This window comes from Sander lucioperca, chromosome 9 (genome assembly GCF_008315115.2).
Source record: "Sander lucioperca isolate FBNREF2018 chromosome 9, SLUC_FBN_1.2, whole genome shotgun sequence".
Classification (NCBI taxonomy): Eukaryota; Metazoa; Chordata; class Actinopteri; order Perciformes; family Percidae; genus Sander; species Sander lucioperca.
In genome coordinates, this window is record NC_050181.1 from 10948309 (window position 1) to 10974638 (window position 26330).

General features: G+C 40.8%; 1 protein-coding gene across 4 annotated transcripts in view; it reads left to right on the plus strand.

Annotated features, from left to right (window-relative positions):
* LOC116046045 (solute carrier family 22 member 23-like) overlaps positions 1-24915 on the plus strand; it is a 35267-nt gene extending 10352 nt beyond the window's left edge. For 3 of the 4 annotated variants that reach the window (XM_031294169.2, XM_031294170.2, XM_031294172.2), the window contains 7 exons: positions 10232-10400; positions 13082-13209; positions 15618-15720; positions 16425-16660; positions 17912-17944; positions 21065-21188; positions 21943-24915. In XM_031294169.2, coding sequence (XP_031150029.1) covers positions 10232-10400; positions 13082-13209; positions 15618-15720; positions 16425-16660; positions 17912-17944; positions 21065-21188; positions 21943-23497 — 2348 coding nt within the window. In that variant the 3' untranslated portion in view covers positions 23498-24915. Of the gene's footprint in view, positions 1-10231; positions 10401-13081; positions 13210-15617; positions 15721-16424; positions 16661-17911; positions 17945-21064; positions 21231-21347; positions 21919-21942 lie in introns of those variants that run through there. The other variant, XM_036004909.1, reaches the window with a different exon arrangement.
* The last annotated feature ends 1415 nt before the right edge of the window (positions 24916-26330 follow it).

Genomic DNA, 26330 nt, shown 5'->3' on the forward strand with positions numbered 1-26330 from the left:
CGATCAGTCAGCCACAGATCTGTCAACAAATTAGACAAATATAATTCTTCCTCACAGTTAAAGCAGGGTTTCCCATTTTATTTGGGTACTTATTGATGAAATAGAAATGAGCTGTTTTCTTATTTTTTTTTACTAATCAATGTCCTAATGATTCTTTGAAAATTATACCTCTGTCTATGAACAGCTTGCTGAAGTACTATATAGTGACCTCAACTTGAGCAAGGCTGAGCTGGAAAGATGTTTGTTTGAGCTTTGCATATTTCTATTTTTTGTTTTTTGTTTTTTGTGTTGCTATACCGCTGCCCTTATTTCTAATCATGTGTGGCCTCTGTCACATGATATTTACCCTGCAGCCACTCTGTATCGACAAAAACTCCACAAGAGCTGCTCCAAGAGGACGAGCACAGTCGTTCAATAACACATTACTGGAGAGTATCAATTGTTTTTATTTCAAGCCTTTCTGTTTAGGGTATGTATTGCATTTGCATGACAGTTGGCAAAAGCTAATTTTATTGCTGTTACTGTGTCAGTCATATGACATTTTCTGCATGTAATATTATAAACCACATGACCCTCCTTTGTGGCTTGCTTTGTTTAGCTCTGCTTACAAAGAAAAGTCAGGGCCAACTCCCAGCTTCGGATGTGTTTGCACTGGAGACAATACACTAATTCCCACTTTCTCATCAATTCATGTGCAATTAAGTCTTAGTTCATGGATCTTAAAGTCTGGCCACCATTGTATGCTGCCCTTATAATCTAAAAAATAGCAATACAGTGATTGCAATCCGTGTACATTTTATACATCCTTGTGAATAGGGTATTGCAGTAATTAGAGGACAACTCCGACCTGCCCCCGCCCCTTGTATATGACCTCATTGTGCCCTGGAGGCATTGATGACAAAACCCATTGAGTTTTCAGTATATGGGTGCTCTTTGTAGAGCAAATTGCACACGGCTACTATCCGTTCTGCCAGGATGGACTGTCGAAGTCAGGCCCACTGCAGGGCCTAACATGGCTGATATGATGTGACACTTATATGCTAACTGGCACAAAGGGACAGAAGAAAAGAGAATTGGTTGCCAGGTGGTTTCAGACAAAGGGAGAGAGTAGTGACTAATAACTAATACGAGTAGGGAAAGGTGTAACGTAAAGACTGAGAGGAATGTTGAAACGGCATATGGATGGAGAAAGCAAACGCTTTCACCTCTGATTCTGAAGAGTGATACAATTTCACCAACACTGCAAGTGTTTTTTGCATGTGCATACCATTAAGCCCTTTCATGTATAAACTATGCTAATGGATAGTTGTATGACCATGATCTATAGTATGTTGGCTCCAAAGTATAACAGCAGAATAGCAAAGCTGATAGCTATAGAAAGTCATCTGATCAGTGCTGCCATGTATACCCTAGTGCTCAATTAGTGTGTGCTAGCTTTTTTAGCATCACAGCACCAGGTGGGACAGGCAAGGCTCATATAGTACCTATAGCTCAGCATCATGGTGCTGCTCATAAGGTAAACAACCTCACCACCCCAACCCCCGACCCTCACCTTCTACTCCCCTCACATACAAACACAAACAGCACATCAGCTAGCTGAGTCATGCTAGCTGGCTGCGATGGGTGTTTGGGAGAGAATTTTGTGATCAGCTAGAGACAAGGTGATTGTGTTCTGGGGCATTGGGCCAGAGCTTGCTTTTTGTGTGCGCAGGTTATATCATGCATCCACATCAGCTACTGTATGTGGGGCTAAAATCAGATGCTTGTCTAGACATACATTGCTTTTTTCCCTGAAATATTTATTCACACCAAAAATATGAGTTTGAGTATTATTACAGAGACCAAAGTACACATAATGTATAACTTAGTGAAACAATTGTGGGTTGACGTGAGGTTTCTCTCTACAAAAATGCCAGCTGTAGTGTGTGCACGTATGCATGAGCTCAATGGTTTTCATCTCACATCTTTAATTTCCCTTAAAGCAAATATTAAATGTTAATAAGAGGCAAAGGATGTATACTTTGAGAAGTCTGTATAATGGCCTTACAGTAAAGAGCAAATGTCTCTAACTCATCTTAAGTGGAGTTTTTGCTCACTTTCTTGTCTAAATCCGTAGAGGCAAGCCTATACATGTCAAGGGTGTGTCGGTGTGAGAGAGAAAGAATATACATAGCAACGGCCTGTTATACGTAGCAGCTCTTCAGAAATAACAGACTGTAGAATGCTGTAATTGACCAATCAGAATTGAGTATTCAACAAAGCTGTGTAATAAAAAAGAGCTTTATAACTTCCCTGTCAGTAACCTTTGACATACAGTATACTGTATGCTCATGATTGCTCTCTGTGTGATTATCTACATGGAAAAGGTTTTATTTTATGGACGATGTTCCGGGACAAACTCATGCTAATGGTTTGGGGAAATGGCTAGCCCAAATTGTTGCCACTTATGTTTTGATAAGGAATGTTGTATTCTTTAAGGTTTATTTCCCTTTCTCTTGATATTTACACATTAATGATTTCTGAGGTGTTACTTAAACTAGCCGAGGGATATTTCCCAATATATTATGTTTATGTTTCTAGTCATCTAGATAACTTAACATTTAAAAAAATATATAGTATCAGTGTCAATTAATTTGGAAATCTTCACTTGTTGCTATGCGCCACAAAATGCCAATAATGGAGCCACTCCCTCGCTAAATATGTTTTCAAGCTGATTTAGTACTGTGGTTTGCCTCGAGCCCTGGCTAAAATGCACACATTATTTATTTTTTCCCAAGAGGCTTGGATTTTGTTATTCACTGCTTATGGAAACTTGTCACATCTGGGAGAGAAGATGGAAGACAAGGAGAGAGAAATGGACAAAATAAGCATCAGAGAGCCAGACAAAGGGTCATTGTTATATGTATCACATATTCGTTTAGTCCATGAATGTTATATGACCCCATTTTAGCAAGTGCAATTTCTAAAGGAAAATAAGTCTTGTATTCATGTCACTACGGTAAAATTACTGCTGACATGCCCAGACACTCAGACTGTATTGATTGGAGTAGTGTTTGCTGTCACTCCTTTTAACATAAATAAATAAATACATTTTACTTGAAACATAGGGAGGGGAAGTACATGAATGTTATATGATGATGGATGGCCTGAGATGCAGTGGTATCATAGCAAGGAATCAGTGCTCTGATGTACAATAATTAAATGAGCACGATACAAAAAATGTCTATGTATATGGACCATGTAGAGATAGGTTGTGGTCATAAAGATACGATTATATATAAAGCATGTGGCTGTAAAAGGATTTATATGCCATACTCAGCAATATTATGAACTGTATTTACTGTTAATAGGAATGTGTGTAAGCGAAAACATTCAAAAATAGACCACAATACGGGCAATTGAGAGCATTTCCTCTTTATTTAGGAATCATATTCATGATGCGAAACCAAAACCAAATGTTTGGTAATGTGACAACACTCATTTATATCCTCCCATCTCATCTGTCCTCCATAAGGTTTTAACGTAAATGGTCATGTGTGTTCCCCAGCTGTCTGTGTGCATGTTTCCTGCCTTGTGATGGTAAAGTAGTGCTCCTTTACTTAGACAGGATGATCTGTGATGCATGCTTTTCTGCTGCAGTGTTATGTCAGGCTAGCCAGGCCAGTCTTGTCCTCTTTCCAGTGTTGCCTGTAATGAGGTGCTTTTTTCCTCGGTGGTGCCCTCCAACTACCACAGCCATTAAGCTCTCTGCACACAGGTGAAGTGCAAGGGGCAGCACAGAAAGATGGAAGCTATTGTATTTATCTGTGTAAATGGCTTCCTTTGTGGCAATGTCAGATTCCTGTTTGTTGGTACAGTCTGACAGACGGCATGCTTTGTTTGCTTGCCTTCTTCCCCTAACCTGTCTTGCTTTGTTTGTGTGTAATGTCCTTGATGGTTATCACTGGTTTTGGCCTGATTTGAGTATAGCGTGCCATATCTGGACTCTGAAGAGAGAAGCTTTTCATTTGCTATCATATGGCTATGCCTCCCTGAGGACAGCAGCTAGGCCCACCTCACATCACTGCAGAGATATTGTGCTGCCATTAAATGGATCTCACTAAGGCAACTTTTTCTTCATTCTGAATGTTAAGAAATGCCTAGTCTCGCATTGCCAGACCTTCCTCCACGGCGCTGCGGAGGAGGGTCTGGCTAGTCCACACAGCATTCCGGAAATGAGAGAGAAACGTGCTCTGGTTTATTGGCATTTCTTTAAACCAATCGTCTTGGGCGGTGCTAAGCACCGAGTGGAGCCACGGTGCCGCTGCAAAATAGCCTCAGGAAGGAACTTGTTTTGGAAGATGGAGAGATGGATAGATACTTTATTCATCATGAGGGAAATTTTAGGCATCCAGTAGCTTAGACAACCATAACACAACAAACACACATACACACATATATCTCACATACACGTGTACGGTCAAAGGTTGTTTTAGTCGTGCAACAGAAAACTCAGATTGGACAGATAGTCTAGCTAGCTGTCTAGATTTACCCTGCAGAGATCTGAGGAGCAGTTAACCATAGTCCTCATAAATCGACCGGAGTTTATTAAATTACAACACAAAGAAAGCGGTAAAGGTAACGGGACATCCGAAAATGGACATCGAAAACGGTGACATCCGGCAGAATTTCCAGCAGAATGAGAGCAATCCCGGAAGTGGAACGTCGTGGATATAGACTAAGAAATGCCTGAAAAGGATGATGAAGTATACAGAGAGGCAGGGTGGGACATGTGTACAGACAGGAAATACTTTTTAGTCAAAGAAAGATATTTTCTATGATACACAGGTTGACCTGTCCTCATCCTTCAACACAATCCGCTTTAGCTGTCACCTGATAACTGGGTTAAGGTGCACACACAGGTTCCCCCCCCCCACCCCCACCCCTCTAAGCAGGGTCAAATTTCCCTTTTGTGCAGAGTTTGCGTTTTTGGTTGCTCAGTAGACTTCCTTCCCTAACAAACTAGGCTACATGCATATCCTACATCTGTTATTTGTCTGTGTCTTCATTTTAGGAGACCACTTCCCTGCTTAAAGGCATACTCTGTGACCTAATGGTCGTGGTCTAATTTTTAACCTTTGATGTCTGTGAGAGACATTGCATGACATAACCACAAGCTATCTCATGTTGCAAATTCCTGAGTGAAGTCCAGTGATAGTCAGAAACAGCATGTGCAACCTTTGCACTTTCTTGTTTCAGTTCTTCTTTAGTCAGGCTGATGAATCAGTTGTGTTAGGGCAACTCTGGATTTAGTCTTATATGTGTGTCAGAGTACAGGCTGTATATCAGTCACTCTTTGTGTGTGGGAGGAAGGGGGTAGCAGTGGTGAAGTGGTGGGTGTAGTTAAGACATACACACTCAAACTTTATCAAAGAAAAATACACTTCTGGTAGTGTTTTACTTATGGTTTGATTGCAGAGAATTTCAGACTACACAGATCAAAGGAAAGTGCCTGTGGCTTATGGCTAGTTGGCATTCTTTGCACCTCCAGATAAGGGACTAATCAATGAGTATGACCTTATTCTTAGTCAATAGCCCCTCTTCAGTACTTGGAAGAAAGGAAGACACCTCGGGACATTTGTGTGCTAACACAATCACACTATATATAAGAAAAAATACTGTGGAATCTCCCTTGGAAGCATTCTTTGGTAGTTACTTGCCAGAGCAAAATTGTAAATAAACTTCAGTTTGTTCTTGCTCATATGTACCCAGAATCTCAATGATCTACCTTCAGTAGAATTGGCTTTCTGCCAAAGCTTTTTGGATGATTACATTCTGTTAAAATGTGAAGGGCACATTAAGAGAAATGTGTCCTATTCTCAGAGACTGGTTAGCTGTGGGTTAAACAGTGCTGTGCACTCACCCCCACACTGTGTGGTCACTATGTTCCACTGAGGATGCAGTTTGCCTTTACCCAAAAATCTCTTCGATCTGCAGGAACTCTAGACCAAGGTTCATTGGGTCCTAATCAGGGAAGTGCTGTTTGCTGACAATGCTGCAATGGCCTGTCACTCACAAGAAGCACTCCAAAACCTCATCAGCAGTATGTGCATGCCTGAATTGAGTTTGGTCTCACCAAGCATTTCCATCTGTGACTACAGCTTTGAAGGTGTGGAGCTTTAACCAGGCAAGTGAACCAGGCCAATAGGTACATTACTATGTAGAAGCAAGACTTGGAACGTTAGCATCTATCAGGAAACGGACGACAAATTAAAGGCCTGAATATGTTCGTGGAGAAACCATACAAATGCAGATGCGTCCATACAGGGCACCAAGGGGCCCTGGTTTGGAGTCTGAAAATGATGAAAATTATGTGAGTCATTAGCCTTTACAGTCATCCAATCTCAACCAAATTACACCCATGGGAGATTTTGGATGGTAGGCTTTTCACCCCATCTTCGAGTGTGGCCATTTTCTTGGTCATTTTTCTTTTCTTCACTAATTTGAATGGATGTGGCTAGGTAGCTAGCTATTAAGAAAAAATGGCATTCCTTTTTTTAATTTCACCAACAAAGCTTTGATTTACGGTGGCCCTGAAGTGCAAATCACAACAGCAAATAGAAAAACGCAACAGCAAATCATAAAACACAACGGCAAATAGGAAAACATTTCAACAAATCATAAAACACAACGGCAAATAGGAAAACATTTCAACAAATCATAAAATAAAATGGCAAATAGGAAAACACTTCAACAAATCATAAAACACAACGGCATTAACTTCTACCGGAAAAGGTAGGGCCGATCTAGCTGAGGATGGACCCTCCTGATTGGACAGACAGACTGTCTGTCTTTTACAGTAACAGTCAATCTGTTAAAAGTAGGCACTTTCCGTATTTTTTACCTCTCCTTCCTGTTAAAAGACAGACAGTCCGTCTGTCCAATCAGGAGGGTCCATCCTCAGCTAGATCGGCCCTACCTTTTCCGGTAGAAGTTAATGCTGTTGTGTTTTATGATTTATTGAAGTGTTTTCATATTTGCTGTTGTGTTTTCCTTTGCCATTGTGTTTAATGATTTGCCATTTTGTTTTCCTATTTGCCGTCGTGTTTTATGATTTGTTGAAATGTTTTCCTATTTGCCGTTGTGTTTTATGATTTGCTGTTGTGTTTTTCTATTTGCTGTTGTGATTTGCACTTCAGGGCCACCGTATTGATTGGTTGACAGTGGTAAATGAGCATAACAGCAGACCTATTTTAATTGCTGAAACAATCAGAGATGTGGGTGTTGATTCAGAAGTTTGGAACCATCTGGTACCATTCACCCACAATTTACAGAAGTACAGGTAAAAGACACGGAAGGAGAAGTGGGAACACAGCTGCGGGATGGCAACTGCAACACAGTGGCACTTAATGTTTCACCTGTAACACCTGCAAGTAGGCCTGTAGCTCCAGACTCGAGAAGAAGTCATAGTTATGCCATAAAAATCAATCACAGCAAACAAACCTTGTTATTTTTCAGTAAAGAAGAAAAGAGTGCATTTAGTGGTCAACCACTCTTTCACTTGTAAAACAATAGGCCTTCTTGACTGAGCTATGTACTTGACAGAAGACTAGTGAGCTACTGTTGCGTGTACCAGAGAGTGTGATTCATATTCTTGCTTTGCCAAAGTCAGCAACCCAGCTAAAGCTTCTTTGGGGATTATCTTCATTATTAATTGGCTATTGTTTTGATCAGTGATGATGTCATTTCCACTTTGTACAGCACAGTGTCCAAATTCATTTAAATGGGTCTATTTTTCAATAGCTTGTATGTCCCACTTGTTTTGTCCCCCCCAGAGATCCTCAGTTAGCATCTTCTGTCAGTTTCTTGTATGTGTCATCAGATTAGTTAATAGATGTATGTCATGAGAACACAGGCGGCTGCAGGGCATTGTGGGAATGCTGATCTAGTGGGTTGTGGAGGATTAGGGTCAGCAGGTGTAAGGAGCTCAGAACTCCTTTCCTTTCCACAAACTCTGGTCTTCATTCTGCAGCACCATAAACACAACACATTCCATATTATATATATAGTTACACTTATTTTAATATCTTTATATCAGTAATATAGTTTGTACTGTCATATGTCTGTGCGTGTCAGCAATTTTTTCATACCTCACCCCAGGATCTACTCTTTCGGTCACAATGCAGTGGCCTGTTCAGTGCACATGATGCCTTTATAAATAACCGAAACATTCAAATCCCATGCAGTCTGTAACCAGTGAACCGTCACTTTTCTCCCAGCAGTACACAGAAAAGGGGTCTTGGGGTTAGTTGGTTCAAACTCAGCAGGTCTTGCACCCATCGCCCTGCTCTCAGCTCATTGGCTTTGTCATTCCAGCTGTGATAGTGTCTGTGAACAGAGAGCATTATTCATGTCCTCAGAAGGGGGCAAGTCCTAATTGAAATTCCAGTCTTTTTCACTGAAATGAAGCGGGGCCGCCGACACCCACTGTATTATGCTGGCCCTGTCACCTTGAAAGGCCTATCTGGAGACTGTTCACATTCTTGGGCAGCAGAAAAGACTCATTAGAAAACGAAATTGTTAAGTATAACAAAAAGGCATGAATGTAGCAGGACAACAGATTTGGGCATTCCGAGAATAGTAGCATTACAGTGCGGTTCACTGTTCCATGGTTTGATGAGAAGCCATTCTCTACACTGCAGTAACTAAAGGGCTGGACTGTCTGTGGTTGCTGGCTGCCCGTGTGGTGTGCATGCTAATGGCTGGGTGAATGAATCCGTGCCATTCTGATAGAGGAGAATTGAGTACAAGGAACCTCTTTCTAGTTAGTTCACTCTGACAGTAGCCTATTGTCGTGGCCTGTCTACTGTCTCTGAACAACAACTGTACATGGTGATTTATCAGGGTTTCTCATTTTTTATACACACAAAAGAAATCTTAAGGATTGCCACTTTAAGTTTCTTTCGAATAACGTAATATTTGTGTTAATCAGTATTAGGTGTTTCGTGTGTTAAAAGTCACAGTTTTAATACAGTAGTAGTCATAATGTAAGTTGGCCTGGGAATTGGGTCTATGTTTAATTAGGACAACGTAAACCTCTATTCATGAGCATAATCATCGCCGCCAGGAACCATGTTCTGACCTGTCTGCCTCACCTAGTCACAGGTTGTATTCTGTTTTGATAATTCATCTACTCTGGCCTGTTTCTGTCAGCATGAGGAAGAAACAGCTAATGGTTAAATCTCATGTTCTATGTACATAAACACAGGATTGGGTTGCACCAGCTATTTGGGAATCCATTACCATAAGTCTCTTAAGTTAACTCAACACTAAACTAACTAGCTTCAAAAGGTTTTCCCTTCTAAATGGGCTTACTACCATTAAAACTTAAGAAATGCTGGAAAGAAAGAAAGAAAGAAAATCTGGAAAAGTCTAAATAGGTTTCTAGGAAACGTATGTTGCACTTTCCAATCAAAAGCAATCAGCTATGTGAACTGGTCGTTACTGTAGCATCCCGGGCTGTAGCATAACTTCCAAAGATTACAGGGGCCAAACAGTACATTAAAGTGAGGCTAACTGCCAATGCTTTGTAAATGTATGTATTACTTTATTTTATTTATTATCTGTTTTAGTATATATGTTTTAGTATATGCAACCTTGGAGAAATATGTGTTTTAGATTTTGTAGTATTCATGCAGTTTAGAATGAGTGGGAAATAAACAGTTGTGTTAACCTAGCTGACGTTTTTATGTCACAGCCTAATATCATTGGCATGACATTTTGTAATTTTTATGTTGTGTTATTTTTCTAAAATGTAATTTAAAATCTTCCTAGTTTACATCATTGTGTCAGCTATGCCGACCATATTTCATGTTCCATGTAAACGAGACAATGTTAGCAAGCTAACAATAGTTTTGTTGCTAACATTTCCACCCGACAGCTCCTGGATGTAAATAGTAATATAATATATAATATTTGTCATTAGTATAATAAAATACTAATATCTAATTTCTATCTAAGAACTATATCATATGCTGCAATCTCTTTTAATTTATGGATGCATTAATTGTAACTTAGTAAACTAGTAACTAGGCTAAGTTTGAACTTACGAAGAGCTGGTGTCATATTTACAAGAAACCTTGAAAATGGGTTATTTTCCTTGCTGTCATACATGCCCATTTTGTGTCTTTTTGTGTCTGTTGCAGAAAAACCTATTAACACTGTTGTTTCTCTTTCTTTTCCTCTCTGCCAGGGATTGAGCTGTGCCTGCCAGGATTGCGTTTTTCCATGACCATGGTGGCCAGTTTTGTGGTGTTGGGTGGTCAGCTGCTGATGCCCGGGATGGCATACCTCTGCCGGGACTGGCAGGTACTCCAAGCTGTCATCATCTGCCCCCTGCTACTGATGCTGTCCTACATCTGGTAAGGATAAGACCCGAGCATCACTTTGACACTAACCCGTCATTCTGTTAACAAGGTGTTTTACAGTTTAAATTCTACATGAGACTGAAATATGTTACTTTGCACGGCAGCTGGATTCTCACGATATCACGAGATCACGCAAGAATTGCGAGATCACAAATCACATGATAATCCATCTTGTCAGGCTTCAAGCAATTCGTTTTTTGTCTGAACTACAAGCTTACCGAACCAATCACTGTCCAGTGAGGAGCTACTGGCAGCTATGGGCGTGGTGTGTGTGACGGCCGCGACTGTTCGTTCAAAACAACGATGACGGACGTGATAGATAGATGGTTCATCCAATCACCTGCCAGGTATATGTTGTAAGCGCCTGCCCTTTTCCAAATTCCAATGACGACTTCTCAGGTGGTTCTGTGTAACAAACCGTCTGGCACGTCAGGTTAGGAAATATGTGCTGCCATTTGCAGTTAAACTCTACATGTGTTAGATTCTAAGCAACCAGTGATTTAATAATAATAAAAAAAACCTGGTTAAGCCAAATATGCTTTAGCAGATTTACATAGTTCAAACAAGTAACCAGAAAGTCTAATTTTTCACCAGTGAATTCCCAGCTGAATGTCATTTTGTTAACTCATTTGCAGCAACCTTTACTGTGAGTGCAATCTCTTTTTTCCAAAGCTCCTTGTAAATACTTGTGTATTCACCTCCATTTATTCTACCGTGATGCCAGTGTAAAGTCAATGAGAGGATGACGTAGCATTAAGAGCGACTACGGTAGCGAGCAGTATGAAAGCCCGAAAATCCGCAGAGGGAGGTTGGTTGGGGTGGAGGATGGGTCAAACACAGGACTTTCACCCAGGAGACCCGGGGATCGTGTCCCGTGTGTCACCTTTCCTAAACCCAACCGTTGCTTTCTTCTTTTACTAAACCCTACCGTCCCATTGTTGTCCCGCGCCCCGTTATTCTTTTGCTAAACCCAACCGTTTATTCTTTTGCTAAACCCAACCGTTTATTCTTTTCCTAAACCCAACCGTTTATTCTTTTCCTAAACCCAACCGTTTATTCTTTTCCTAAACCCAACCGTTTATTCTTTTCCTAAACCCAACCGTTTATTCTTTTCCTAAACCCAACCGTTTATTCTTTTCCTGAACCCAACCGTCCCGTTGTTGTCCTGCGTGTCATGGGAGCGTAAGCCCACCCACAACCTTTTCCTTAACTTAAAGGGCTGTGTTCATTTCACGGAATTCTTCCGTGGGCCCATCACGGAATTTCAGCGATCCATGTTCATTTCACGGAATTCTTCCGTGGACCCATCGCAGAATTTTTTGCGATTCTGCGAAACTGCCACAGATTTTGAGTTAAGGGGCTGTGTTCATTTCACGGAATTCTGTGAGATCAAGTTGGTGATGCACAGTGATCCACAGCGCTGCTGGTGTGTACAAAGCCAGCAGAAGAAAATCCAAGAATATAGATTTTTATCATAGGTTGTCAAAGGCCTTGGCTTTGTTCAATGCTGTGCCCGAATAAAACAGACTCAGAAACAGTCCAAATCACTAATCTGAACAAACATCAATACTGGTGATATGATGCACTTCAATCAGAGTAGGACACAGAGAGAAGAACCGATTTTCACCATGACACAGAGGAGAGGTCAGAAACCTTAGGCATACATCAGGGTAGTCGCTGCACAAACAATAACTCAGCAGTCAGGTGGCTAAGCTGTGGAAAGGGTTTTGTAACAGTTTGTTGTCTGCTTTGATGTGATTATGGCCTTGTTGGCTAAAAAAGACTTACAGAACTCAAGGACATGAAGCGGGTTGTGAAACAGATATCACACATAACACAACCTGCAAGGTGCAGGGCAAGCTTTATTGGCAACATTTTAGCCTCTTTCTGCACATGTAATAGGGCTGCCCACACAGCACACACTACTGAGATACACAAATGCATCAGTGACTCTGCTGGAGTCAGGCTTCACAAAAGGATTTGGGGAATTCATTCATTCTCTTGATTAAGCCAGGCAGCGTTTAAGGGCACAGACTGGATCCATCAATGACAAAGTGGCTGACTCTGCAAGTATAGAAATACAGCTGATTGGGCTGAAGAGTTCCAACACAGCAGGTGATCTAAGTTTGCTGATTTGGGAAAACAACTTAAAACCACACTAGTGCAACATAATTAATCCTGCACTTTTACTCACATATACAGACTGTTCCAGAGAGAAGCAACAAAACTGAGGCAACTGTGGCATTGATTTTGCTGACTGTCTTTGAATTGCCATATGGCTGTGAGGAGAAACCTGACCACTCACAAGAATGTTGCCACATGTAGCAATACAACTACCAGATAATAAAGCATGGGAAATGAAAGCAGGGACGGGGATAACGATGGCTGGCACGTGTTTATTTGTTGTTCCCACTGTAAAGACATCTGGGAAGGCTATTAGGTATGTAAGTGTTTGCGTGTGAACCAGGTTTTTCTGTTCAGGATACAATTTCTAAACTTAGCTTACCAATACAGTTTTCTTTTCTGCATTTAATAAAAACAAAACCAAACAAGATGTGATACTTCTTACCCTGATTAAGAGAGAGTTCAATCTGCCTTTTAAAAGGAGGATTCATTTCGTTTAGACTAATTTTTTTGTGTCTTATTAACGAGGACATCCCCCGTCTTTTCGACAGGATCTTCCCTGAGTCACTGCGTTGGCTGCTGGCCACTCAGCAGTACTGCCGCTCCAAGTGGATCATGGGACACATAGCAAAGAAAAACCAAGTGAACATGGAGCTTGACACCGACAATATCCTCACAGGTAACGACATTAACACTAATTCTGAAGAAATCAGCATTAAAAGACATCTTCCAAGCGTTCTGTTTTTTTTTCCTTTCTTTTTTTCTTTTCTAAAGAGCTGGGTAGTATCCCCAGCTGTGCTTTCCTCAATAAGACAGATTGACTAGGTTATATCTGCTTCCTGTCTGGTTGCCATAGTAACTACACTACCACTACAGAGGTAGCGGGGTGGGTGTTGAACATTACATTATGACACACTAGAACGTTAAAAAATAATTTCATTATAGCCTGGGTGGGGGGGACATGAGCTGACAGGATGGTGTACAGACAGCAGATGGACGCAGGTCATGCTCTTTGACCCTGGGTTAACTGTGTGTACGTAAGACCTGCCAGAGGCAAAGAGCAGAGTGAGCTTTGTTGTTGTAGCAGATTGCATTTGTATTAAACTTTAACCACACTCTGTTGACTGTGGTAAGTTTGTCCTGCTATTGCTCACTGTATTTATCAATCAATATAAAAAAATCAGTGCCACTGCTGGGAAAAGGCTCAAAGAGGAACCATTCAGTGTGAAATTGGCTGCATCCTTTTAGAATTTGGAGACCGTGTGCTGATGCAGCATTGAGAAAAGTGCATTGCAACCGATAATAATTTATCCACTCTTGTCTTTATAGTAACTGGCTGTCCCCAACCCTTCCAGTAATATTTACTTTTACTTCTAACTGCTCAGCACTAAATACAATGTTAGGCACTACATGTAATAACAGCTGCTATAGCAGAGCAGTTCAAGCACGACAGATGGATGTGTAACTACTTATTAGGTCATCTTTGAAAAGGAAGCGGATTGATTTGCATATATCTCAGTTGGGATAGTCTTACTCAGAGGTTTGTAGCTGGGCCAGGGGATCACCGGAAAGCCTGAGTGGTACAGCCCGAGATAACCTTGAGACGGCAGTGTGGAATGTTGTCACATGCCTGAGTCAACATACAGTACCGCAAAGCAGAGGTGTGTTTCTGTGGCAAGGCGCAGACTGATACAAAAACATCTGTCATTTGCAATGTCACATCACCTGCGGGATAGGGCGGTTTCCCTCTCATGAACTGGTTCTGTTTCTTCATGTGGAACTTTTTCTGGTTGCAATGAATCAGGCGTGTCCTTGTTTGAATTTAGAGAACCCAGACTGCTGTCGAACTTTCCTTTGACCTGAAAACTGAATTTGACATGATGATTAACTAGATTACCTAGAGCCTGCTGGATATATAAGCAGGCTGATGACATTGGCTGAGAACACCTTATTACAGATATGTTGGATTCAGTGTATATGTTGGCTGATATGCAAGCAGAATTGTGGACCACATGCATTTGTAGGTATTTTTTACCCTTGTTTTTCTGAATACATGTGTAAGATATTTTTGTCGTATTTTGTATATTATTTAAATTACTGTTTAAAATTGTATAATTTCCGATAAAGTTTATTGTCCATAATTTGTTGTCATCTAATTCAATTAAATTTTATTTATAGTATCAAATCATAACAAGAGTTATTTCAGGACACTTTACAGATAGAGGTAGGTCTAGACCACACTCTGTAATTTACAAAGACCCAACAATTCCAGTAATTCCCCCAAGAGCAAACATTTAGTGCGACAGTGGCGAGGAAGAACTTCCTTTTAGGGAGAAACCTCGGGTGGTGAGGAAAACTTCCTTAAAGGGAGAAACCTCGGACAGACCCAGGCTCTTGGTAGGCGGTGTCTGACTGGGCCGGTTGGGGGTGTGATGAACAGTGGCAGTAACAGTCACAATAAAGATAATGGAACTATGACTAGAAATAGTAGTTGTAGTAGTTCATGGTGTAGCCTCTAATGTTTAGTCTTACTGCCATCCTCAATAGAAAACTTAATTGTTACTGTAAATATCCTCATAAAATGTCTTTGTTAGAGCCCTTTTTCAAATTTGAGGGGTAACTGCAACTAAAAGTTTTTATCATTTTTGGGTAAAAAAGCGCCACGTGGTATAAATATTACAGGTAGTGATTTAAAAATTGTATATCATCGTGAACTTGTGGGAGAAAAATATCTATACTTACAAGAACACAACACAAGTTATATTTTCTTTATACAGAAATAATTATATGTAGTGATGCGACAACATAGGATAAATAATAATAATTAATAATAGTAAATAATCATAAAGCCCAAAAAACTAATAATGCATTCATGCAGTGTCCAAAATATGCAGGGCAGAAATGTAGCCTATTTTATATACACTGTTGACTATTGCACTTTAGACTACTCAAAATGACCACACTTTGCATTGCTAGACTGAAAGTTATGAAATAACTTAAAATAGATGTTATGCTCAAATATTGACATGGGCCTCAACAGTCAGATATCGGTCAGACTCGACGATTAACATGTTTGCTTGTTTTCAGAACTGCAGAGAGCTCTTCAAAAGAAACCCAAGAAGACGTGCATTGTGAAAATGGTCGGGACAAGAAACCTGTGGAAGAATATTGTTGTGCTCTGCGTCAACTCGTACGTGTCTTTTGTATTAGTACTTGAAAAACAGTTTGAACATTTACATGTCAAGGTGCTTATCTGTGTGGAAGGATCTGAAAACTAGATAGAAAAAGAGGGAGTGCGTGTGAGTGCTTCTATGTCTGTGTCGGGGCGAGGCAATGCCAGTCAGACGCTCCATTTTGAGCAGTCGAGATAGCACTATTAACCTGGAGGCTTGATACAGCATTGATCATTAGGTCTCAATGCTTTTGCCCTTCCAAACTGTATGTGTGCTGCTCTCTCTTCGCATCTCCGGTGGGATCTCTCCTCTCTCCTCCATCTGAGACCTCATCTCCAGCTAGGCTGACCCAGCTTTAGCTCTGCTTCAGTGCACGGTATCTTTAACTCCCCAAGTCAGCATAAATTTTACATGAGCTCTGTCCTTATGAAACATTATACAACCAGGAGAGAGCCTGTGTGAATGTTTGTTCCTGTTTTTGTGTATGCTTGAGGGTGTGTGTGCCTGTGTGTCAATAAGTCAGTGTTTACATGTGTGCAGTTTCTTTGAGATAAGTTGAGATGAGAGAAAATGTGATACATCTCTTCCGCCTCCTCTTCTCCCCTTGTGTTTACAATTTTGTCCATTCCTTCTTTTTGTTTCTTTTCTACCATTCACTTATTTCTCTCCTACTGTAGTAGTATCCCCTAACCTAGACCTGTGTATGTTCTTTACCTAACAGGCTAACAGGCTATGGGATCCACCACTGCTTTGCCCGCAGCATGATGGACCCCGAAGCTCAGGAGACAACCATGTTCCATAACTTCTATGCAGATTATTACACCATGGCAGGCATTGCGCTGGCATCCTGCATGGCACTGTGCCCGGCAGTTGGCCTAATGGGCCGGCGGGGTGGCCTTCTCATGTTTATGATCATCACTGCCCTGGCGTCACTGCTGCAGTTGGGCCTGCTAAATTGTGAGTACTTTATGAGGAATGCATGTCCACTTGTAGGATGATACCACAGGGATGTTGTTTATTGGTTTTGAATATCTGTGGCAGGCTGGTACTATTGTATATTTTTCTTATTACCAACAAATCCAATTAAAAGACCAAAACCGGCAATGACCTGATACTATTACCAAAAATTAATTATGTCTGTGTACCCAAAATCCTCTGTGCCATAGAGCTCCATTATTGTCCAAAAACAATTTTTTTTAAATATCAATGAGCCACAATTTGGCACTAGGGGACATGCTTCTTCATTACAATGAACATGTGACTGATGTTTCGAGTCTACATACACGTCCTGCTGCTGGAAAAACTCACCAGTGACCAAAAGTGTGTTCATTCATGGCAGACAATAGTCCCCAACAAATGCATTATTTACTCCTGTTTGCTAAAAACAACAGTACCCCTCTCATTTAGGGAATTGTTTAGCCTTTTTAATAAATGAAACATATTTGTGACACATTTTTAAAGTGTATGTTAAATTGTATTGAAAGTACTTGAATTTATTATTTTAAACGGAAGGTTTGACACAGTTTGTGAGAAAGCTGTAGTCAGAGAGGAACTTCTATCATAGCGGAGGTTTCCTGTCTGGACAATGATTCATCAGTATTGTTTATTGACTTTTAGTACAATCACTTTATGACAATATGATCATATTGCATAACACCTTACAAAATTCTGTAAATGATTCCAAGCAAATTAAAAAATAATGGCAGAAGTTATTGCAAACGCCCTGATACATTCTTTTTGAATAGATTTTTCATTTAATGATATATGTTGATATTGAAAAAATATATTATTTCATAATATTGATTTCAGCCATCTTGCTTGTGTCTCCTACACCTACAGTACATTATGTAAGATCTTAGTTTACTTTAGTTGTTTTTTAATGGAGTAGTCGAACATGTTTACAAACTATTTTGGTCAATGTGAACTAAAAGGTGTTCTAGGTAATCAAAACCGTGCACAAGTCAGTTTATTCAGTTACAAATTAGCGAGCCATAATGTTTAACCTGAGTCAACACATCAAGGTTATGCTCATGATTCATGTTCCCCTTTGAAGCTGTTTATGTTGTAACTGTGTGTTGACAAGCTTTGCTCAAAATGTGTCCATGTTTTTTAATGTTTTACTCTTTACTGTCTGAGCACATGTGATGATTTTTTTGTTTTGAATCTCTCACTGATACATATCTGTTCATTTCTCTCATTCTCCTCTAGTGCTGGGGAAGTACAGTGGCCATCTGAACATAGGTAGGATAATCTCTTTATTTCTATTCTCCTTGAGTCTAGTATTTGAGTTGGGTTGATAACTGATCAATAATTAAGTACTCTTGCATAGATGTCATTTTATCAGCTTCACACTCCTTCAAAGTGTGAATTGAATTGTGTGATACCACTTACACCTAGGTTGCTGCATTATTTTGATGAGCTTTTAGGAAATGTGTTGCAAACAGACATCCTGCAGTATTTTATTAGGCATATACAAGCCCTGCAGAGACACATAATGAAGTCCTAGATTTAATTATGGCTAGCTTTTCACTAATTTATCCCCCTTGTGTTGAACAGGGCGAGTCTCTTTGCTATCGAGCTTTCAAATCTCACAAATAGCCTTCTTTCACTGTTCTCATCTGTTTATCAATGTCTTTATCATCTCCTCACTAATCCCTCTGTGGGAAGCAAGAGCTGAAGCACACTCCTCTGAGCCACTTTATGCCATATTCAACACGTCTTATTCATAAAAAAAAAAACCACTGTATTCAAACTAGAGCTGTCAATATTTCTCTATAATACCATTCAAATTTCATTTATTTTTTTAAATATTCAAATAATATTTGAATATTTAATGCTCAAATGCAGCCTGTTAAATAATATGTACTACACTACTCAGGCTTATGCATTGTCATTGCCACTATAAGCATGTGGTTGTTGTTACACATTCTTCCCACTAGAGGGGCTTCTAACATTAACCTGGCCTTGAAGGGGATCTACGTCATGGTGCATTGCATGCAACTTTTTTACATTCATTTTCCACCATGAGCACACAGCGACGAACACAATCAACAGAGGACTCTGTAATGAAACATTATTTAACATGTGTAGTGAAGCGGCTCTGTTGTAAAGGCTAACGGTGCTCGGTTAGCACAATGACATGTTAGAAAGCACAGCCGAAAATATTTGTCATAAACTAAGTAACAAATGATGCTAATGGCATTAATACCTAAGCCAAACGGTGCTATTTTAGTGATTTATAAGCAATCTGTTTCTTTCAGATTGTCATTTTACTGAGAATACAGCTATTAGAAGGTAATATATGAAGTTGAAGCTAACTCTGACAGCTGTAGGGCAGCTAACAAACTTTAGCTGTCTCCATGAAGCTCCCAGCTAAGCTAACGTTACTCTAACTCGCGACACAGTTAGCAAACAAGAACAAGCTAACTAATGTTAACATAAGCACTTTGGCTCGGTGGATGTCGATTTTAAAGTCATGTTGAAACTACTAACTACTAACGTTACTCGGTACGTAACGTTAGCTTAGACCTTACAATGCCTTGTGTTTTTCACTCACGCTAACTTATTGTTCGTAAGACGTGACATGGGTGACACATGCGGGTAGGCCAAGACGAGAAGAGGGAGATTAGCTAACGTTAGCCAACTTATTTATAAAAAAGTCACATTCGAACAGTAATTTCTGCATTCGAATAGTATTTTTTTACTATTCAAATTATATTTGACTTTCGGTATTCGTTCCAACAGCCCTAATTCAAACCATCTTTGGTCTAAATAGGCTCTTTGTATGCAACCAAATTTCTCAATAACTGAATAAAAAAAATTAAAAAACCATTGGAAGTCCGTAACATTTTATTTGACCAAAGTTTATTAGCACTCTTACCCTGTTTTTTTTTTAAATGCACTGATTTGAAATAGTGGTATTTCAATTTTAACATGACGTACTCAGTAGTGGTTACATTTAATAATTAGGTATACAGTTGCTTAAAAATTCTAATTATTATGGCCTTTTTTGCTTCCATATATCCTTATCCTTATTTGTTTTCTTTTAAGCCATCAACCTGCTAGGGATTACAGATGAAAATTAGCCTGCATGGCCAAATCTGGCACCTTTACATGTTAGACTCTGTGCTCATTTTGAATAATGTGCGTTGTCCCTTTTAAATAAAGAACTCTAAAAAACTCACAATTTCAAGGGAAACTATTATATAGCATTTTCAGGTTAATACTTGTATTTTGTGTTTGTACTAGAACATGCTTACATGCTTTAATGTTCAAAAAACACTTTATTTTATGGCTGCTGCACCTGTATTCACCCTTTGTATGAGACACTCTGTAGGAGCGCCTGTCTCTTTAAGCCCCCCTCCCGACAAAGCCCAGTCTGCTCTGATTGGCCAGAGTGTTTCCTGGAATCAGCGCTTCGCTCTGCCCAAGGGGGTAAGCCTCTCCTCGGACCGCGAACCTCCTATGGCGCCATTTTAATGCTACAAAGCGATCACCCCCCGTTAGCATTCCATTGACTGCCATTCATTTTGGCGCCACTTTGACAGCGAATAACTTTACATCTGAAGCGTTTAAAGACTCTATTTGTCCATTGTTTATTTCTAAAGAAACACGACAATGTATAAAAGGCTCCATTACCTTGTACCTCACGTTATGGCTCCGTAGCAGACATTTTTGTAAAAATAGGCTAACGATTGTGTCATAACCACGCAACTTACTGTCGCATAGTAGAGGAATTACCGTATAGTACAGGAGAAGCGCGCAGGCAGTTCCGTCTCACATTAGCTGTTTAAGTGTAATTACTAATGTTAACTAGCATTTTAGTTAGCAATAATTAGCCTGTGCCTATGTTATCTCCTTACATATACCTACGCTCTCCGTCTCTGCAAGATTGGGAATTATTGAGATTTCTCTTGGCACAGCTACCAGAAGACTTACAACTTTCAGACACGTTGCTCACGGCACATTTACGTCGTCTCTCTCAGTTGGAGGCTGCACAGTAACGCTCAGCGCTCACCGGAAAAGTGCTTCTAACGGCCTTCACTGGTCTCCGTCCAGAGCAACGGGATCTGTTGGTCCATTCTTATATACAGTCTATGGCTCTGCCTCCGCAGCCTATGCTGTTGTTAGCTAGTATCAGCTGGAGCTACTGCAACGCAGTAAATAGCAGGACTTTGTATCGTGAAAAATCACCAATAAAGGCTTTTAAACCAAATACTACACAAACGGACATTTCCCAGCAGTAAAGTGACCCGAAATTGGGGAGAAATGACCAACAGCAGACATTACATATGCCTTTTATAGACTTCGCAGTTTACTGAATACAAATTGCCATACGTGTGTCTCCTGCTTTGTCTGCAGATAGCTCAGGTACGCTGAATAAGAACTTCTCCATCGCCTTCTCCATCATCGGCATGTTCTCTTCCCAAGCAGTCAGCAACCTGAGCATCTTCTTCTGTGCTGAGATCACACCCACTGTGATCAGGTAGGCCCAATGAAACTTTGGGGTGACGAAATGTGGAAAATGTGCTTTTAGTCTTGAGGAGTGTAACAGCTGTTTTTAATGTATTGCACATTGTTATTCATAAAACAAGTAGTCCGTTATTAGTTCACAATGTGTTCATGTTTGCTCTACTTTGGGCATTGTCGACATTTTAAGTGTTTCTTCTACACCTGTTTTAATGTTCTGATTCGTTTATAATTAACTTGACACAGTGGTTGGTGTCCATAGCATCACATGTTCCTGCAGATGGATTAGCTGCTCCACCTCCTGTTAAAGGAGGGTATGGAATCATTGAACAGACTCTAGCGGTTCAGTGTCAAATGTAATCCACATCTTGTACAAATTAGCCATCCCCTTTGAGAATATATGACACAGCACTGGATGTTCATTATCTGGGGTTATGTAAGGGGTGTTGTTCTGCTGACAGTGCTCCAAGGGTGGCCTCTGGTGGGGAATTTAGGCAATTACAGGAGAGGAAGGGGACTCCATGTAGAGGAGGGCGTTTGGTAGTGCTGCAGCATACAGTACATCAACAGAAGAATGAAGAAAAACAAAAGAGATCTTCCCTTTATATGAATTAATTAGGTGATAATTCAGTACAACATGTCGATTGGGATTTACTTTAATTGTAGTGAACAGTCTTCCCCTGTGGCTGGTTTATACAAGGTTTATGAGGTCTTTAGGTATGTGTGATCATAAATCATAAAATGTGACAACATTTTCCATCTCACCGTAGGGGTGGTGGGCTGGGCCTGGTCCTAGCCAGCGCCGGCTTCGGCATGCTGACTGCGCCCATCATGGAGCTCCACAATCAGAAGGGCTATTTTCTCCACCATATTATCTTTGCCTGCTGCACTCTAATCTGCATCATCTGCATTCTCCTGCTGCCCGAGACGCGCTTCCAGCCCCTCCCTGAGACCCTGGCTGATGGCGAGAGCTACACCCGTCAATCTCTCCTTCCACCGAGGAAACCTGGAGAACAGCGCCTCCTGCTGGCTCAATCCGAGAGCAGTAGGGACTACACCAGGGTACATGACACGCCACTCCACGAAGCAGCCGCCACCGTGGTGTCCACTATGGACTCCACCGCCTCATCAGCTGTTGATTTGACCGTTCTGTCGGTCGGAAATATGTCTGCTCCCACGTTCATGGAGGTGCACCCTGGCAAGCCTGAGCTTAAAGACCCCAACGGTCACTCAGTTTTACCTTTATCCACAACCCCCATCACAGCCCTGGGTAAAGACGGCATCATACATGCCGGTAGAGAGCACCTGCTGTCTTCCACTCCGTTACACAAACCCCCATGCGTCACAGACCCACTTTTAGCCGATGCCGAAGAACCTCCAGCAGAAGTCCTGGAATCTATTGAGCCATTGACGGATTCTGCCATTCCTAAAATGAATGACATTGGTCCTTCCCCTACAAAAGAGTCAGCCACTACCTCTTCCCCTCCATTAGACCGTTCCACTCCCCCGGTCCCTCAAACTGTGCCTGCCTCCCTATTGATCTGCACCACACCCATCATCGAGCCCCCGCCTAGCTCCACGTTAGAATCCCCCAACACAGTGGGAAATGAGATCGACAGTATAGCCCCGAAATTCGACCCACCTTTGCTAGAGGCCGCTAATGCCACTTTAGCAGACTCCCCTACTCCATCTATGCATGACAGCCCCCCTCCATCCTCTACCCCCTCTCCTGTTCCGATAACAGATTGCAACATTTCCACTGACCCTCCACCCTCCATTAGCACACACTCTGACATTCCCATCAAGTTAGAAATAGTGGAAGAATCTACATTTGCTCCTAGAGACTCCCCCATAACTCCTGTCATAGACCCCCAACCACCACAGTTAGACTCTACCTCTCCCTGTGTTAATGTCATATCCCCTCGTTCCTCTACTTCCCCTAGCCCGGTCACTGTTTCCCCTTCACCCACTCCCCCTCCACCCATTGAATCAGGCCATACACCCTCAGCGGCCTCTTCCACTTCCCCTGTCATAGATACTCTCAACACTACTGCACCGATTCCTACCATCCTCCCCGTCACAGACATTGTGCACACCTCCACTCCGGAATCTACCACTCTGACTGTTCAGCCCACGCAGGATTCAGCTGCATCCCTTGCTGTAGATTCAGCAGCAACTTCCATCACAGATTTAGGTGCTACAGAAGCAACTCTCCCCTCTCTTATGGTCTGCACCGTCTCCTCCCCCATAGACTTTGGCGTCCTTTCCACCAGGGACAGTGCCAGCACAGAAAACAACACTGTCAATGGCGTGGCGTTGTTATGATCCAGTGTTGCAGTCAGGAGACGAAGCTTTACGGTTGCACGAGGAAGCAGCCCACGCCACACAAATAACCAAGAAGGGGGCGAGGAGGGGGGCACAAACTGTCCTACTCAGACTTCAGGCACTTACTGAAGATTGTCCTCACCTGGAGTTGAGTAGACATGTCTTACAGAGATGCTGTATGTTTCTCAATGCCCCCCCCCCTTCCTGCATTTAGCCAATAAATGAGACCACGCAAGTGAGAGAGTGCCAGAGGCTGGTTTGTGACAATGTGACAGTATCTTCTGCTCTTTTTTAATGTCACTGGAAATCACCAGCCTATAAACTACTTTGATGTAAATGAATGGGAAATCACTGTCTGTCATTTTAAAGAGACTTACAACTATACCCACAATCACAGAGAGAACTGGTGAGAAATACAATGATGCTAAAAACAAACAAAAATCAAATCACTGGTACTTTTGCTCAAATGAAATGTCTGTCTAACATATTTATACAAAAATATCGCCTTACCTGTATGGACAAAAAAATCTGAATGTTACAACATACTTTTTGCCGTTACAGAGGTAAACAATCCAAATTGGAGTGATTTTTCTAAATACAATGCCAAAAACTACTCTGACCAAAATAAATGTAGACATAGTGCCAAAAAAAATAGTATAAGAGTATTTGCCTGTTAGGGGAAATACCGTTTAGTGCAGTCCCCTTTCATAGACTATATGTGGATTAAAGTGAATCAGATGAACCCTTTTCCAAAGTTCAGAAATACAAAATAAGTAGTCAATTGTTTATCAAATTATTGAAAGAATGAAAGCTATATCACCATTTAATGAATTATAATTGAGATTGAGATTGCTAAATTGCTTTCATGAACACGTGGTTCATTGTATGAACAGCGATATTAGAGAAAAGAATGACCCATATTTTGTCGGTCTGAAAAAAACTTATTTTTCCAATCGTTTCAGTCAATGGAATTTATGGTATGCAAATGCTTTTATTTGTAAATGTGATATTGTAAGTAAATGCATAATTAGTTGTTGAGCTTGATTAAGTCTTTTTTTCTAATTCAAAGTATTTCGAATAATCTCCCATGGCGTGCCCTTATTGTACAAAGCTATACTACATTCTTACAGTATTTGTGGCACCTCAGTGTGGTGCCACCTTATTCTTTGCAGTTGGGACAAAGCATGAAAATAATTGTGACCGTGTCAGCAAAACAAACCTTAAAAGCAAACCTTAAAAATACACAAAAGCTATTTTTGAAATGAAACCAATGGATGACAAAATGTTCGATGTGATTGCCAACTGTCACAGCAAAGCTAACCTTTAGTGTGTTTTCCAAATTATGTTCTAGTTCTCTGTAGTTTATGTACGTATGTCAATGTGTTCATTCATGCACATGCACAACTAAGTTTACCTTACAAAAAAATGCAATACATCATATATTTGTCAAAAAGACATTTTAAAATACAGGTCAAATCCTTATTTATGGGTAGATTAACCTATTCATAATATTAAATTGACAAACTCTTGCTTAAAGGAACACGCCGACTTATTGGGACTTTAGCTTATTCACCGTAACCCCCAGAGTTAGACAAGTCCATACATACCCTTCTCATCTCCGTGCGTGTTGTAACTCTGTCTGATGCCCCCACCGCTAGCCTGGTTAGCACAGATCCTGAAGGTAACCGGTTCCATCTAGCCTACTGCTCCCAATAAGTGACAAAATAATGCCAACATGTTCCTATTTACATGTTGTGATTTGTATAGTCACAGCGTGTACAAATAACAAGGTTATATGAGACACAGCCATCTTCTAACTGTATACAAACTGGGAACTATATTCTCAGAAAGGCGAAACACTGCTACTTCTGCTACTTAGGCGGAGTGATTTGCTAGCAGCACCTGAAGCCCTGTGGTGAGGAGCAGAGAGTTCACCTGGAGTTCACTCAGAGTAGATAATAGAATCAACAATTACTAGATAGTAAAAGCATAGTGACCTTGTTATTTGTACACCCTGTGACTCTACAAATCACAACATGTAAACAGGAACATGTTGGCGTTATTTTGTCACTTATTGGGAGCAGTAGGCTAGATGGAGCCGGTTACCTCCAGGATCTGGGCTAAGCTAAGCTAGCGCTGGGGGCGTCAGACAGAGTTACAACACGCACGGAGATGAGAAGGGTATGTATGGACTTATCTAACTCTGGGGGTTACGGTGAATAAGCTAAAGTCCCAATAAGTCGGCGTGTTCCTTCAAGGAGGCACTTTCTCTTCCATAGCCTGTGTCCATCTGTGGATGGCGTTATACTTGACTTGTGTGTAACTTGACAGTTGTAGTTACACACTTCATGCTTTGGAGGTTGTAATGTTTGTCAAAGAAAGATGTATGATTATGGATACACCACTGTTTACAACAACAATAACAATAATAATACTACTAATAATGATACATAATAATAGTTACACTTTACTGTAAAACTCAAGAGCCAAGTGAATGATATCTTGTCAGTTCAAGTGTGATAAAACTCTCTCACGGTATGTCATATTACATTCATCCAGGGAGTATTGGTGATCTCATTAAGGTGTCATTCAGGAGTCAAAGACAACACCAGACTTGTGTCGTTCACACCATCTGGTGGTACGCTTATGAAGAACCTTCCAGGTACTTTACTCACCAAAATCCTCTCTTGCTTTCATCTACAGTAAGTCAAATGTGCACTGACAAAGGCGCAGCATGTCTTTAGGTGTCTGAATGATTGAGCAAACCTGCTTGTGTTTTTTTTTTCCTCAAATGCAGCTTGAATCAAAGTATGAAAGCTCTTTTTTTTTCTCG